General features: G+C 41.3%; 1 protein-coding gene across 1 annotated transcript; it reads left to right on the top strand.

Moving 5' to 3' along the window:
* The first annotated feature begins 850 nt into the window (after positions 1-850).
* sympk (symplekin) lies at positions 851-11,928 on the top strand. The gene is made up of 27 exons (XM_042001379.1): positions 851-1,114; positions 1,320-1,452; positions 1,848-1,913; positions 2,145-2,198; positions 2,304-2,377; positions 2,481-2,607; positions 2,689-2,938; positions 3,032-3,202; positions 3,305-3,544; positions 3,864-4,015; positions 4,112-4,262; positions 4,964-5,186; positions 5,270-5,420; positions 5,505-5,740; positions 5,824-5,905; positions 5,978-6,091; positions 6,168-6,315; positions 6,470-6,630; positions 7,591-7,699; positions 9,395-9,495; positions 9,582-9,672; positions 9,795-9,896; positions 9,978-10,165; positions 10,292-10,468; positions 10,562-10,651; positions 11,330-11,503; positions 11,579-11,928. The coding sequence occupies exons 2-27, from the start codon at positions 1,390-1,392 to the stop codon at positions 11,738-11,740; spliced, it is 3,657 nt and encodes a 1,218-aa protein (XP_041857313.1). The 5' UTR covers positions 851-1,114; positions 1,320-1,389; the 3' UTR covers positions 11,741-11,928.
* The last annotated feature ends 96 nt before the right edge of the window (positions 11,929-12,024 follow it).

The following is a 12,024-nucleotide window of genomic DNA, read 5'->3' as shown; positions in this document are numbered from 1 at the left end:
TATAACAGATTACATTGTATATTGAATATACTATTTATGTCCATTAGGAAAAAGATGTATAAACATATATGCATATACATACATACATGCACACACACACACACACACACACACACACACACACACACACATACACGTACAAGTACATACATGTAGATACAGTTAGCATTATAGGTGAGGAGTGGTCTATCAGTGCTGGTGGGTGCAGCAATTCAGATTGAGAGGTTCCTTTGAATTGTGGACCATTCACTTCACCATTCAAACCAATTTTCTAAAGTACTAAAATATGATCAAGTCAAAATTTTCTGCATGTAATGCATGTAGATAATAATGTATATATGTTTATGGATTTGGATTTCGGATGTTCAGACAACGACCCCCAAATAAGATTAACATTTGGGCAACTGTTTCCATGTCAGAATTTCAAAGTGCTATCTTTGTATATCAACTTCTATCTTGAATCTTTTGTTTTTTAACTCATTAGAGAGGTAAATGTCATTTATGAATATAAAGTGTATTTCTTTATATTTTGGAGGGAGTGGAAATTTTAAGAATTTGATTCTCATCGAGTTAATATTCTTCCCGTGGTTTTCAGTGTCAATGTGGATTTGGCTTTCCCGGGATACAGGCTGCATGTCATTTGGTTCCTCAAAAATTTGATTTAATGTCCAAGAAAATAACGCCCTCTATAGTTAGTTTTTTAAGTGCTGGTGTTCCGAATAATTCTCAGCATTCTCGACTAATCTTATCTTAACCGCAGCGCTTGTTATGGCGGCGGTGTCCTGTTTCTGCACTGTTCTTCTTCTATGGTGTCCGCTACGCTGCCTCTTTAACGACCACCGTAGAAGAACAGTGTCGCCGCTTTTTCAATCAAATATGGCAGCTTCCTTTTGTGAGTTAGCGAAGTTGTTGCACTGAGTGAAATATTTAAATAAACGGTATTTGTAGGTTTGTAAAACAGAACGTATTTAATTTAGCTGAAACACCCGAATGAAGTCTATCAAGCAGTTTGTAGGTGTCACATATTTGCTATAATAAAAGCAAAGTAGCTGATTGAGGTACCATTTCGGTTAGCATGAAGCTAGCGTGCTAACTGACTGAGATCAAAGCGGCGGTGAGTGTAACACCAAAATGTTTTGTATTAAACCTTTATTGGTAATGTGTTTTACCTTTCAGTGAGATAAAAAAAAAATGTAAGACAACAAAGTCTAATTTCGGTAGCGTTGCATTCTTGGCTGCTTGCGCCTCGCTAATAGCTGTCACTGTGATCCATTTCGACTGGTTACAGCAGCAGCAAAACCTTCATGTCTTGTTTACAGAGGTCCAGTGTGTATAGATATTAAGAAGGCCATGTTATCTGCACAGTGAGAGTCACAAAACAGCAGCAACATGGAGCTTTCTACCAAGGAGGAGGAAACTCCCAGTGTGGTAGATATGACCACAAGTGAAAAGGTATGTATTTATACTCTGTCATATGGATGTACCAACCAGAGTTTTACATAGGTTAAATGGAGGTATCTTATATAATGTAAACAGTGTACATACTACTGTTATATGATTGATCCAGAGTTTTCAGTTGCTGTTGTTTTACTTCACACTACTTTACAGCATTATAGCAACTGTACAGTGTAAGTAACCCTAGCAAATAAACTTTCTCTGCATACAAAAAAAAATAAATTTTTGTGTAACCATGTTGCTAAATATATCACAAAAATGAAAATGTCCAGCTAGATTTCTTTAATATGTATTATATGTCAACAGTAGTATCAGTTGCATGCCAGTTATGTTTTTGTGATTGAAGTTCACTTAAAAGAGATCTACTAATCTGGCTTGCTTTCCCTTTACAGGTTGTAGAACTTCTGAATCAGGCTGCCTTGATACCAACAGATGAAAAGTTGACTGTTCTCAAACAGGTTTGTTGTCTAATCTTTATTAGATTAAGTTTACTACTGTGAACACCAAATAAAACATATATTTAAAAAAAAAGTTTTTTGGGGGGGGAAGACATATAGCTGAATGGTAAACATTTCTCGAGCTTTTCACATCTTAGTTTGTATTTCTGATGTGGCTTAAATCTGCCCTGCTCATTGTCTGCCACTGTGTATCCTGTAATATGCACTAACCCAGGATTGTTCTGTCTCCAGGTTCAGGAGCTTATCATCAACAAGGATCCATCTCTTCTTGACAATTTTTTGGATGTAAGTAAACATGTATACAGCTTTGATAGCTAATTCTAGTGTGTCAGTTGTGAATATGATTATATTAATAATAATTCTACGACCACTGGCTTTGTTATTTTTCAGGAGATAATCGCTTTTCAGACTGACAAGTCCATTGAAGTGAGAAAGTTTGTTATTGGATTTATAGAGGAAGCATGGTGAGTTACTAAACATCCCAGTTCATGGGTCAGAGATGTTTTTGTGAAAAACTCATATGTTACATGCACCTTCCTTAATCTTTTGCTGCTTTATATTCTTTAGCAAAAGGGACAACGAGCTTCTCCTCAGACTGATTGCCAACCTGAACATGTTGCTGAAGGATGAAAGTGTGAATGTGGTGAAAAAAGCCATCCTCACTCTCACTCAGCTGTACAAAGTTACACTGCAGGTATCCACAGTGAACCGGTCAAACTACCCAGCCTCAGTCATGCAGTACAATTATTTACAGATTTATTTTTTTCTTTGTCAGTGGTTGGTGCGCTCCAAAGCAGTATCGGATATGCAGGAGGCATGCTGGGATTTAGTCACACAGATGACGGGGGATGTTCTGGCCTTACTTGACTCTGAGAACGATGGTGTTCGCACTCACTCCATCAAGTTTACAGAATCATTAATCATTACTCTGTCACCGCGGACGTCCGAGTCCGACATCCCCAAACGTCAGGAAGGCGACATCAGCCTGGACAAAGTTCCCAAAGATCATTTGTACATTCGCTATGGTACAGATTTCAGAATCCTGTTGTGATGCAATAATGTGCTAAAAAAAGGCTCAGTTTTTAATACTTTCTTCTTATGTCCTGAACAATCAACAGATGCTTTGTGTGAGGAGGGAAAGACTGCTCTGGAGAAGCTGCTAAAGTTCATGGTCCATCCAGCTATTTCCAGCATTAACCTAACCACGGCGCTGGGTTCACTGGCCACCATTGCCCGTCAGAGGCCAATGTTTATGTCAGAAGTGGTGCAAGCATATGAGACACTTCATGGTAGTTACTTCTCAATCAGTCACGCCCGCAATTACCCCTAGTTTCACAGTGGTGTTAAAAGTTTTTATAATAATTGGTAATGATTTGTTTTTACCTTTTCAGCAAACCTACCCCCTACCTTGGCCAAGTCTCAGGTCAGCAGTGTTCGAAAGAATCTGAAGCTGCACTTGGTGGCAGTTCTCAAACATCCATGCAGTCTGGAGTTCCAGGGTCAAATCAGCACATTGCTGCTGGACCTGGGAATGCCCCAGAGCGAAATAACCAGATACACACCTCCACCACGCGAGCAGCGCAAAAGGCCACGATATGAACCATACACGGAGGGGAAAAAAGTCAAGATGGGTGAGTCAGACTACAGAGATACAAACATTCTCATATCACATTGTGTAGGTAGTCATTGGACTTTGCTATATTGATGTTTAAGAGAAATAAATGAAAATATCTCAAGGTTTTCCAGGTTTTTCACAAGTTATTTTGTCTACATGCACACAGCTACACATCCCAACACACAGTCTGACACATCTGTTGACATTTTAATTAGTGTAGTCACTGAAATCCTGAGCTTAATCAAACTGGGTTTTGATATATTTTAGTCCAAAATCAACTGCAGGTTGTTGATGTAAACATGTTGTATTTATGAGTTTTATCACCCCATGTTCAGAACCAGCTTTGATTGAAGACGATGAGGACAAAGAGGAGCCGGCCCCCCTCACAGTCCCCAAGCCAGTTGCTGTCCCAGTCACGCAGTCTGCCATCGACCTCACAGCTGAGTTCCTGCGCCCATTGCTGAACCCTGAGAATGTAGCCAACCTGGTGAGCTGCTGCAGCATTTTTATTATTTTTTTTGCTTTCTTACTCTTTACCAATCATACCTTGCAGCACACCTCAATCCTCTGTCTCGATGCTTAGGTGCTCATCAGCATGGTCTATCTGCCCGATGTCATGCCAGCATCCTTCCAGGCCACATACACACCTGTTGAGTCAGCAGGCACTGATGCACAAATCAAACATCTCGCCAGGCTAATGGCTACACAGATGACTGCAGCTGGGATTGGTCCAGGTTGGTAACGAAGGCTTTTAAACAGGCGCTTACGTGCCTAAATGTCTTTTGAAGTTAAAAAAATAAATAGATACAAGAATGGAAAATGTGTGCTGCTCAACAGTACACGGTTGTTCTTGCACTATCCAGTATCATTAGGAGACATATCTGGAATGTAAGCAATTCAGGCAAACACAAGCGCTGTCTTTATGAAGCTACACGGTTGTAGTTGTGCAGAACGAGGTCAGGCATTGTCTTTCTGAAATAATCCCCCAGAAAAAGAGGACACTTTGGTGGTGTCTTTCGTCTTTCTTTGACCAAAGTGATGATCCATGAAGCGTAATGCTCAGAAAGGCTAAATCTTTGGTGGCTGCTCCTTTTATACGCAATCCTGACACCCTCAGCTTTTACCAATTAATCTTCTGAAACAGTGTTACCTGTAAGTTATTTGTCTTTTCGTTAAATTCAGTGCAACCATCAACATCTAGATTATATTTTCTAAATATAATGAAGTTTGTCAGTGAAGACACTAAAAATCTGTTTTATTTGATAAAGGTTCAAACAAATTAACAAATGACAGATTTAAGGTTTTTGCTACATTTTATAAAACTTCTCCACTTTTTCTTTGTGTGTCAGTGAAGCTCATTTTGTCTATTAATACAGGTTCTGAATATGAGTTGGGCTTGAAATAAAAAATGCACGTATGATACTTTTTATTTTAGGTCTTGAACAGTGCAAAGCAAGAGAAGATGGCACAGTCAAAGAGGAGCTAAATGAAGACGACCCTGCCGCTAAAGACATTCTCATCAAGCGCAAACTTCCGGCGGTGATGGTGGGGCAAGCCATCTCTGTGGTGGGAGGTTACGCAGAGAAACCTTTAAATACTGAAGCTCCGACTGCAGTCAAGAGGCTTCCTGAGCCCATCCTTCCTTCTGCACAAACCAAGTGAGTTGTTGCACTAATGAAAGGCGGCACACTTAGTTTTGTTTGCTGCACTTATTATCAGCAATAATTTTATTCTTTTTCAGGATGACGGGGGCAAGCGGGAGGAAAAAAGTCTTTCGGTTGTTGGATGTTGTCCAGCCTTTATCAGACACCCAGATTGAGACTTTGACTTCGAAAGCGGTGAAGCGCATTCTGCATTCAGAAAAGGCGATTGCACAGAGTGGGATGTCGCATGTAAGTAATCTCAATCACTTGGGGATGGTTAATAAGAAAAGAAGCATCTCTTTTAGAAAATAACCAGGTTAAAACGTGTGGCAGGTCAGGGTTAAGATACTCTCCAGGCTTGTGACACAGTTTGAAGGGATGATGAAAGAAGACGTGCTGGCGTTTATTCTGGATGACATCAGGACCAGGAGCGACCTGGCGTTTTCTCTCCTCTACCAAGAGTACAACACCTACCTCAGCCAGCTGCCTTCAGGGCTGCTGGACAGCTACGACCACTGTCTCTACACTCTGCTGTCAGGCCTGCAGGAGAAACCCGAGCAGAGGGATGGGTAAGACCACATCCTCATCTTTCCCTTATCTTTTCAGCATTTTTTTAGCAAACAAACTGTAATGAGTGACATGTCTCCTCTAGACTTTTCACCAAGCTGGTCCTGGAGGCTCCCCTCATCACAGAATCCGCACTGGAAGTGATCCGACGTTACTGTGAGGACGAGGTAATAAGACCACAGCTGCCATTTCTAGACATGTCCGCTCAGTTTTCTGTTAACTAATCCCCTTTGTTTCAGTCTCGAGTTTATCTGGGCATGACGACTCTGAAGGAGCTCATCATCAAGAGGCCCTCCAGACAGTTTCAGTATCTGCACGTTCTTCTGGATCTCAGCTCTCATGACAAGGAGAAGGTGATTCTTTTGCAGATTGCTGACATGTCTGATGCTTGTCGTTGTCCAGTGTTATAACAGCTGTCATTTTTTTCAGGTGCGCACCACGGCTTTGGGTTTTCTGAAGCGCATGTATGAGAAAGACCAACTCAGGGACTACATAGAGAAGTTTGCTCTAAACTACTTGCAGCTTCTGGTTCACCCCAACCCTCCATCTCTGCTCTTCGGGGCCGACAAGGACACAGGTCTACATTGCACCTTTCACATACCTCCAAATAATACAATTTAAGTTTCACAAAACCATTTTAATGTTACAGCTTTACCTTAAAAGAAGATATAAAGATATCTTAACATCTCGAATCATGTGACTCTTGTTGGTTTGTGTATTTGCCGACACAGAGGTGGCTGCCCCCTGGAATGAAGAGACAGTGAGGCAGTGTCTTTTCCTCTACCTCTCCCTGCTTCCCCTAAACCACCGGCTGGTCCACGAGCTTGCTTCCGTCTACACCGAGGCCATCGCTGATATCAAACGTAGCGTCCTGCGAGCCATAGAGCAACCAGTAAGCCCTTCATTTGTCTCTTAGAGAATGTTTCTTTTCTTTTAATCTTGTAAATTAAAATGATTTATTCCAGGGCTGCAACCTGTTTAGTCACATTTTGCAGAAGTTTGAATAAATTTTCTAACTTGGTCCACAAGTATGACCTCAAAATCTGACCCCTGTTAGGGCTCTAGGGTGCAGCCTTCTGATATGAGAGACTGTTGTGGATTTCAAATAATTTTAGAAAGAAAATGGATGTTTACCGTTTGTTGAGCAGCCATAAGCGTGGTATATAATATTGCCAAAGAGGAGCTGTCTCACAAAGTTTATGTTCATGTGCAGCCAATGCAGAAAGCTGGACTGGAGCCCTGCTGTTTGTTATCATTTTATATTTATTTAAAACCCAAAGGAAGCGAGAATTGGTGTGTACAGATTGTGTGTGTTGTGTAAGGGAGACTGGAGAGTCAACATGAGGCTGTTGTCACAGCTGTGTTACTCAGAGCTGCGTGGGTTTCATTCAACTGTGTCAGGTCAATCAGCAGCCAACCGTCACTTTTACTTCACTCAACCCAGTGACCTCTGTGTTGAGTTTTCCAAATAAAACAACTTTCCTCTCATATTATCACCTAAATTTATGATGTTAAAAAGATGCAGAATCTCTAAGAAGGGAAAATGGCTGCTAGATAAGTGAGAAAAATAGATTTTCAAATCCAAGAGCAGCATGTAGACACATGCATAGATGGACCTGCAGTATGTTTGCCAGCAGCATTTAGAGAGCAGGAACCAATCAGTAAACACAGCACATTTAACCACATTGTTAAAGAAGATCATTTCACTGTGGATCAAATTTAATAGTTAAAAAGTTGAAATGAATCTTTCATAAAGTTTAACTTCTTTCTGTAAAGTGTTCCTATAATAACCAGATTATTTAGATTTGGAAAACATTACCGTACTGACACGTTTTCATAATTTTTCTTGTAGATCCGTGGTATGGGGATGAACTCACCGGAGCTGCTACTCTTGGTTGAAAACTGCCCAAAAGGAGCAGAGACTTTGGTCACTCGCTGCCTTCACATTTTGACAGATAAAGGTAAAACACAACAATCAGACACAAGAGATGAAACATATCACTTTTACCTGTACCGAAGATTTAGTTTAACTGGCATACAACCCCAATTCCAAAAACGTTGGGACACTGTGTAGAATGCAAATAGAACCAGAATGCAATGATGTGTAAATCTCATCAACTTATATTTTATTCCCAGTAGAACATAACATATACGATGATAAAACATTTTACCATTTCATGGAAAGCTCAGTTTGAATATGATGGCAGCAACACGTGTAACCAGTTGGGTCAGGAGCAACCAAAGGCTGGAAAACTAAGTGGTGCAAATAAAAAAACAACAACGAACAGAGGTTTACCAATCTGAGGCAGACTGGAACAAACGATTATGGAACAATGGAAAAATATTCAACATAACATTGTGAAGACCTTGAAAATCCCACTATCTACAGTGTGTATTATCAAAAGATTCAGAGAATCAGGAGGAATCTCTGTACATAGGGTACAAGACTGAAGGTCTAAACTGGATGCTGGTGATCTTGGGGTCCTCAAGTAGCACTGCATTAAAAGCAGACATGATTCTCTCCTGGAAACCACTGCATGGACTCAGGAAGACTTCCAGAAACCACTGTCTGTGAACACAGTTCACCCTGAAATCCACAAATGGAGTTTAAAGCTCCATCATGCAAAGAAGAAACCAGATGTGAACAGGATCCAGAAACAGTGTCGTCTTCTCTGGACCAAAGCTCATTTAAATGGTCTGAGGCAAAGTGGAAACCTGGTAAATATGTGAACTAGTTTGTGGAAAGCATGGACGGTGTGTCCTGCAGACTAAAGAGGAGAGGGAGCATCCAGCTTGTTATCAGTGGACAGGTGAAAAGCTGCATCTCTGATGGGATGGGGCTGCATTAGTGCCTATGGTGTGGGCAGCTTCCACATCTGTGAAGCTCCATCAATGCTGAAAAGTACATGGAGGTTTTAGAGCAACATCTGCTCCATCCAGACAACGTCTCTTTCAGGGAAGGTCTTGCATATTTCAGCAAGACGATGCTGAACCACATCCTGCATCCATCACAACAGCATGGCTTCACAGGAGAAGAGTCCAGCTGCTGAACTGGTCTGCCTGCAGTCCAGACCAGACCTTTCACCAATACACAACATCTGGAGCATCATGGAAGCAGAAATCAAGCAACCAGGTCCAGGACTGTAGAGCAGCTAAAATCCTGCATCAGACCAGAATGGGACAACATTCCTCTCCTAAAACTCCAGCAACTGGTCTCCTCACTTCCCAGATGTTTACAGACAGATGTTTACAGAAGAGGAGATGCTACATGATGCTAAACATCACCCTGGAACTACTTTTTAAGGACGTGTTGCTGCCATCAGATTCACTATCAGCTCATATTTTCCATGAAATTATAAAATGTCGTTTCATCATCTGATGTGTAGTTTATGTGGTGCTCTGCGGACCCTACCACTCGCCAGCCATTGGCTGGGATGGGCTCCAGATCCCCCACATCCCTAAACTGGAATAAGTGGCATAGAAAAAGAATAAATGCAGTCTGTTTTTATTTACATTTTATTTAGATCATCCTAACTTTTTTTTATCGTGGTTGTACATTCAATCTAACAAAAACATGAAGTTTTTTATTAAATTGACTTGCACATGACCCAGTCAGTCAAATCATATGTATAAAATAAGTCTTCTCCTCTATTCAGTGCCTCCGTCACCAGAGCTGGTGGAGAGGGTGCGAGACCTTTACCACAAACGAGTGCCAGATGTCCGTTTCCTGATCCCAGTTATTAATGGTCTAGAAAAGGTCATCTTCTATGTGAAGATCACTGGATGTATTCTGAAGATTTTTCTTACCTGGTTGTTACTGACCGCTTTTCTTCCTCCTTTTAGAATGAAGTCATTCAAGCTCTACCGAAGCTCATCAAACTCAACCCGATTGTAGTGAAGGAGGTTTTCAACAGACTACTGGGAACTCAGCACAGTACGAGTCATTTGTCTTCATCTTCCTTTTCATATTGTGGCACAATATTTCAGGAAAGCTTTTGTAGGTGATTAATTGAGATGAAAAGGGGTGTATTCTGACTTCTGCGTCTGGTTTTACAGGTGAGGGAAGTTCATCTGTGTCCCCTCTTACCCCAGGAGACCTGCTCATTGCCTTACACAATATCGACTCAACCAAATGTGATATGAAGTCGATCATAAAAGGTCAGAAGCAAAAATGATAATTCGGAAGGTTTATTTTAAGTGGTTGGCATGCAGATCGTTTGCTGTGTTTTTGCACAACAGCTACCAACCTGTGCTTCGGGGAGAAGAACGTGTACACATCAGAGGTTTTGGCGGTGGTGATGCAGCAGCTGATGGAGCAGAGTCCTCTCCCCATGCTGCTCATGCGCACCGTCATCCAGTCTCTCACCATGTACCCCCGACTGGGTGGATTTGTGATGAACATACTGTCGCGCCTTATTGTAAAGCAGGTTAGCATCCCGCTAAAGATACAGTTAAAGATATTCTCTCCTTTTAAAGTGATGCAACTTGAAGTGTGAAGGTTGTTTTGTTTTAGTTTTTTAAAACTTTCTAAACGCTGTTATCTTGTCATTCAGGTGTGGAAGTATCCCAAGGTGTGGGAGGGATTTGTGAAATGCTGCCAGAGGACAAAGCCTCAGTCCTACAGCGTGCTCCTACAGCTGCCGCCGGCACAGCTAACAAGCGTGTTTGAGCGCTGTCCGGAGATGAGGGCCCCTCTTCTGCAGCACGTCCACTCCTTCACACCTCATCAGGTTCTAACTCCATTTAGTGACCCTCTTTGCTACTCCTGCATTATATTTCTCTGGATTCTCCTGATGAACTGACCGCCTCTTTCTCTGTAACAGCAAGCTCACATACCTGCCTCCATCATGGCCGTCCTGGAAGCAAATAAAAAACCAGAGCCAAAGCCTGTGGAGCCAGTTATGGACAAAGAGGTAAACAATGAAGACATTATTCTTTGTCACATAAAATGTAGGTCCTTTTGTAACAAATTTGGTATATTGAGTCCACATTTACTTTTTTTTTTAACAACACTGCTGGCTCATTTTAACAACTTCACAAAATCCTCCTGTACAGGGGACAGCATGAGATACATGCAGTAGAGAGGAACATGTAGCATAATAAAATGATGGGGAGAAACTCAGCTAGACTCTACCAAGTATTGGCATCCAAACCAAACACAGGTCAAACCCCAAGCAGTTAAACGAAAATGTAAGAAGAACATGACGACACTGCTGTCCACTTCAGACCTACTGCTAATTTCTCCACGTCAAGCAAACCGCATAAACAAGGTGTCACGTGAAAGCACAGACTCTGCTGATTACTAAGAGTCTTGTCTTATCACTGTTGGACAAATGTGTTCTCCTATGACTTTGTTTGGAATGAATCACGAAGGTCCTGCTAGTTTCCATGGAGAAGAAGGATGTTTTATAGTGAAGTATACACTCTTCCTATTATAACCTATCTTGAGCTAATCTCACACATCTCAGCTTTCTGTAGAGACCAAGATTTTACATACAGCCCTTGTAGTTGTGAAGGTATACTTCATCTGTTTTGGGTACGTCATTTCAGAGTTTAGTTGTTTTAATAAGATTTCCTCTCTAATCTAAAAGATGGAGCCTGCTCCAGCTGTCTTGGTTGTAGAGGACTCTCTCATCCTGGCACAGAAGGAGGCTGAGATGCCCGTCCATCAAGAGCCAGCAACCATTCACGATCAAGAGGAACCAATGGAAGAAGAAGGGGCCAATCCAGTGATACAGGAAGACAATACTGATAGTATCTCACAGGTAACATGACTTGTACAAATTAAACTTAACAGATTTTATTAAAACCAGATATTTACTGATGTTACTTTTCTTCAGGTGGATTTGGAAAAAGCCCCAGAGACACCGATATCTCATCCCGACCCAGTTGAGGAACCAATGGAGGAGTCTCAGCCTGAGCTCTCGGACCACCAGGAGCCCGTCAGAGATGCTGAGGCCACAGGAGCTGAGGCAGGAAGTGGAAGCGAAGATGTAGAATAAAAGAAGGCACTCAATAAGTGAACATTTCTCCAAATTACCCACAGATTTTCAGAATTTCAAAAAAGTTTTTTGTTTTTGTATTTTTGAGAACGGAGATTGTGAGTATGAAATACATTTGTGTATGAAAGCTTCCACATTCTTCATGTCATAACAAGTTGGCTAATAAATCAAAATGCTTTACCATCCAATTAACTTCAGTTGAGCTTCATTTGTTCAAGGCCAATTCAGAACAGTTATCTCAAGGCACTTTAGTAGATAATCTAATACAATTTATTGTAATCCAT

The sequence above is a fragment of the Melanotaenia boesemani genome, chromosome 12 (assembly GCF_017639745.1).
Source record: "Melanotaenia boesemani isolate fMelBoe1 chromosome 12, fMelBoe1.pri, whole genome shotgun sequence".
In the NCBI taxonomy this organism is placed as follows: Eukaryota; Metazoa; Chordata; class Actinopteri; order Atheriniformes; family Melanotaeniidae; genus Melanotaenia; species Melanotaenia boesemani.
This window is presented reverse-complemented; position numbering and strand designations above follow the sequence as displayed.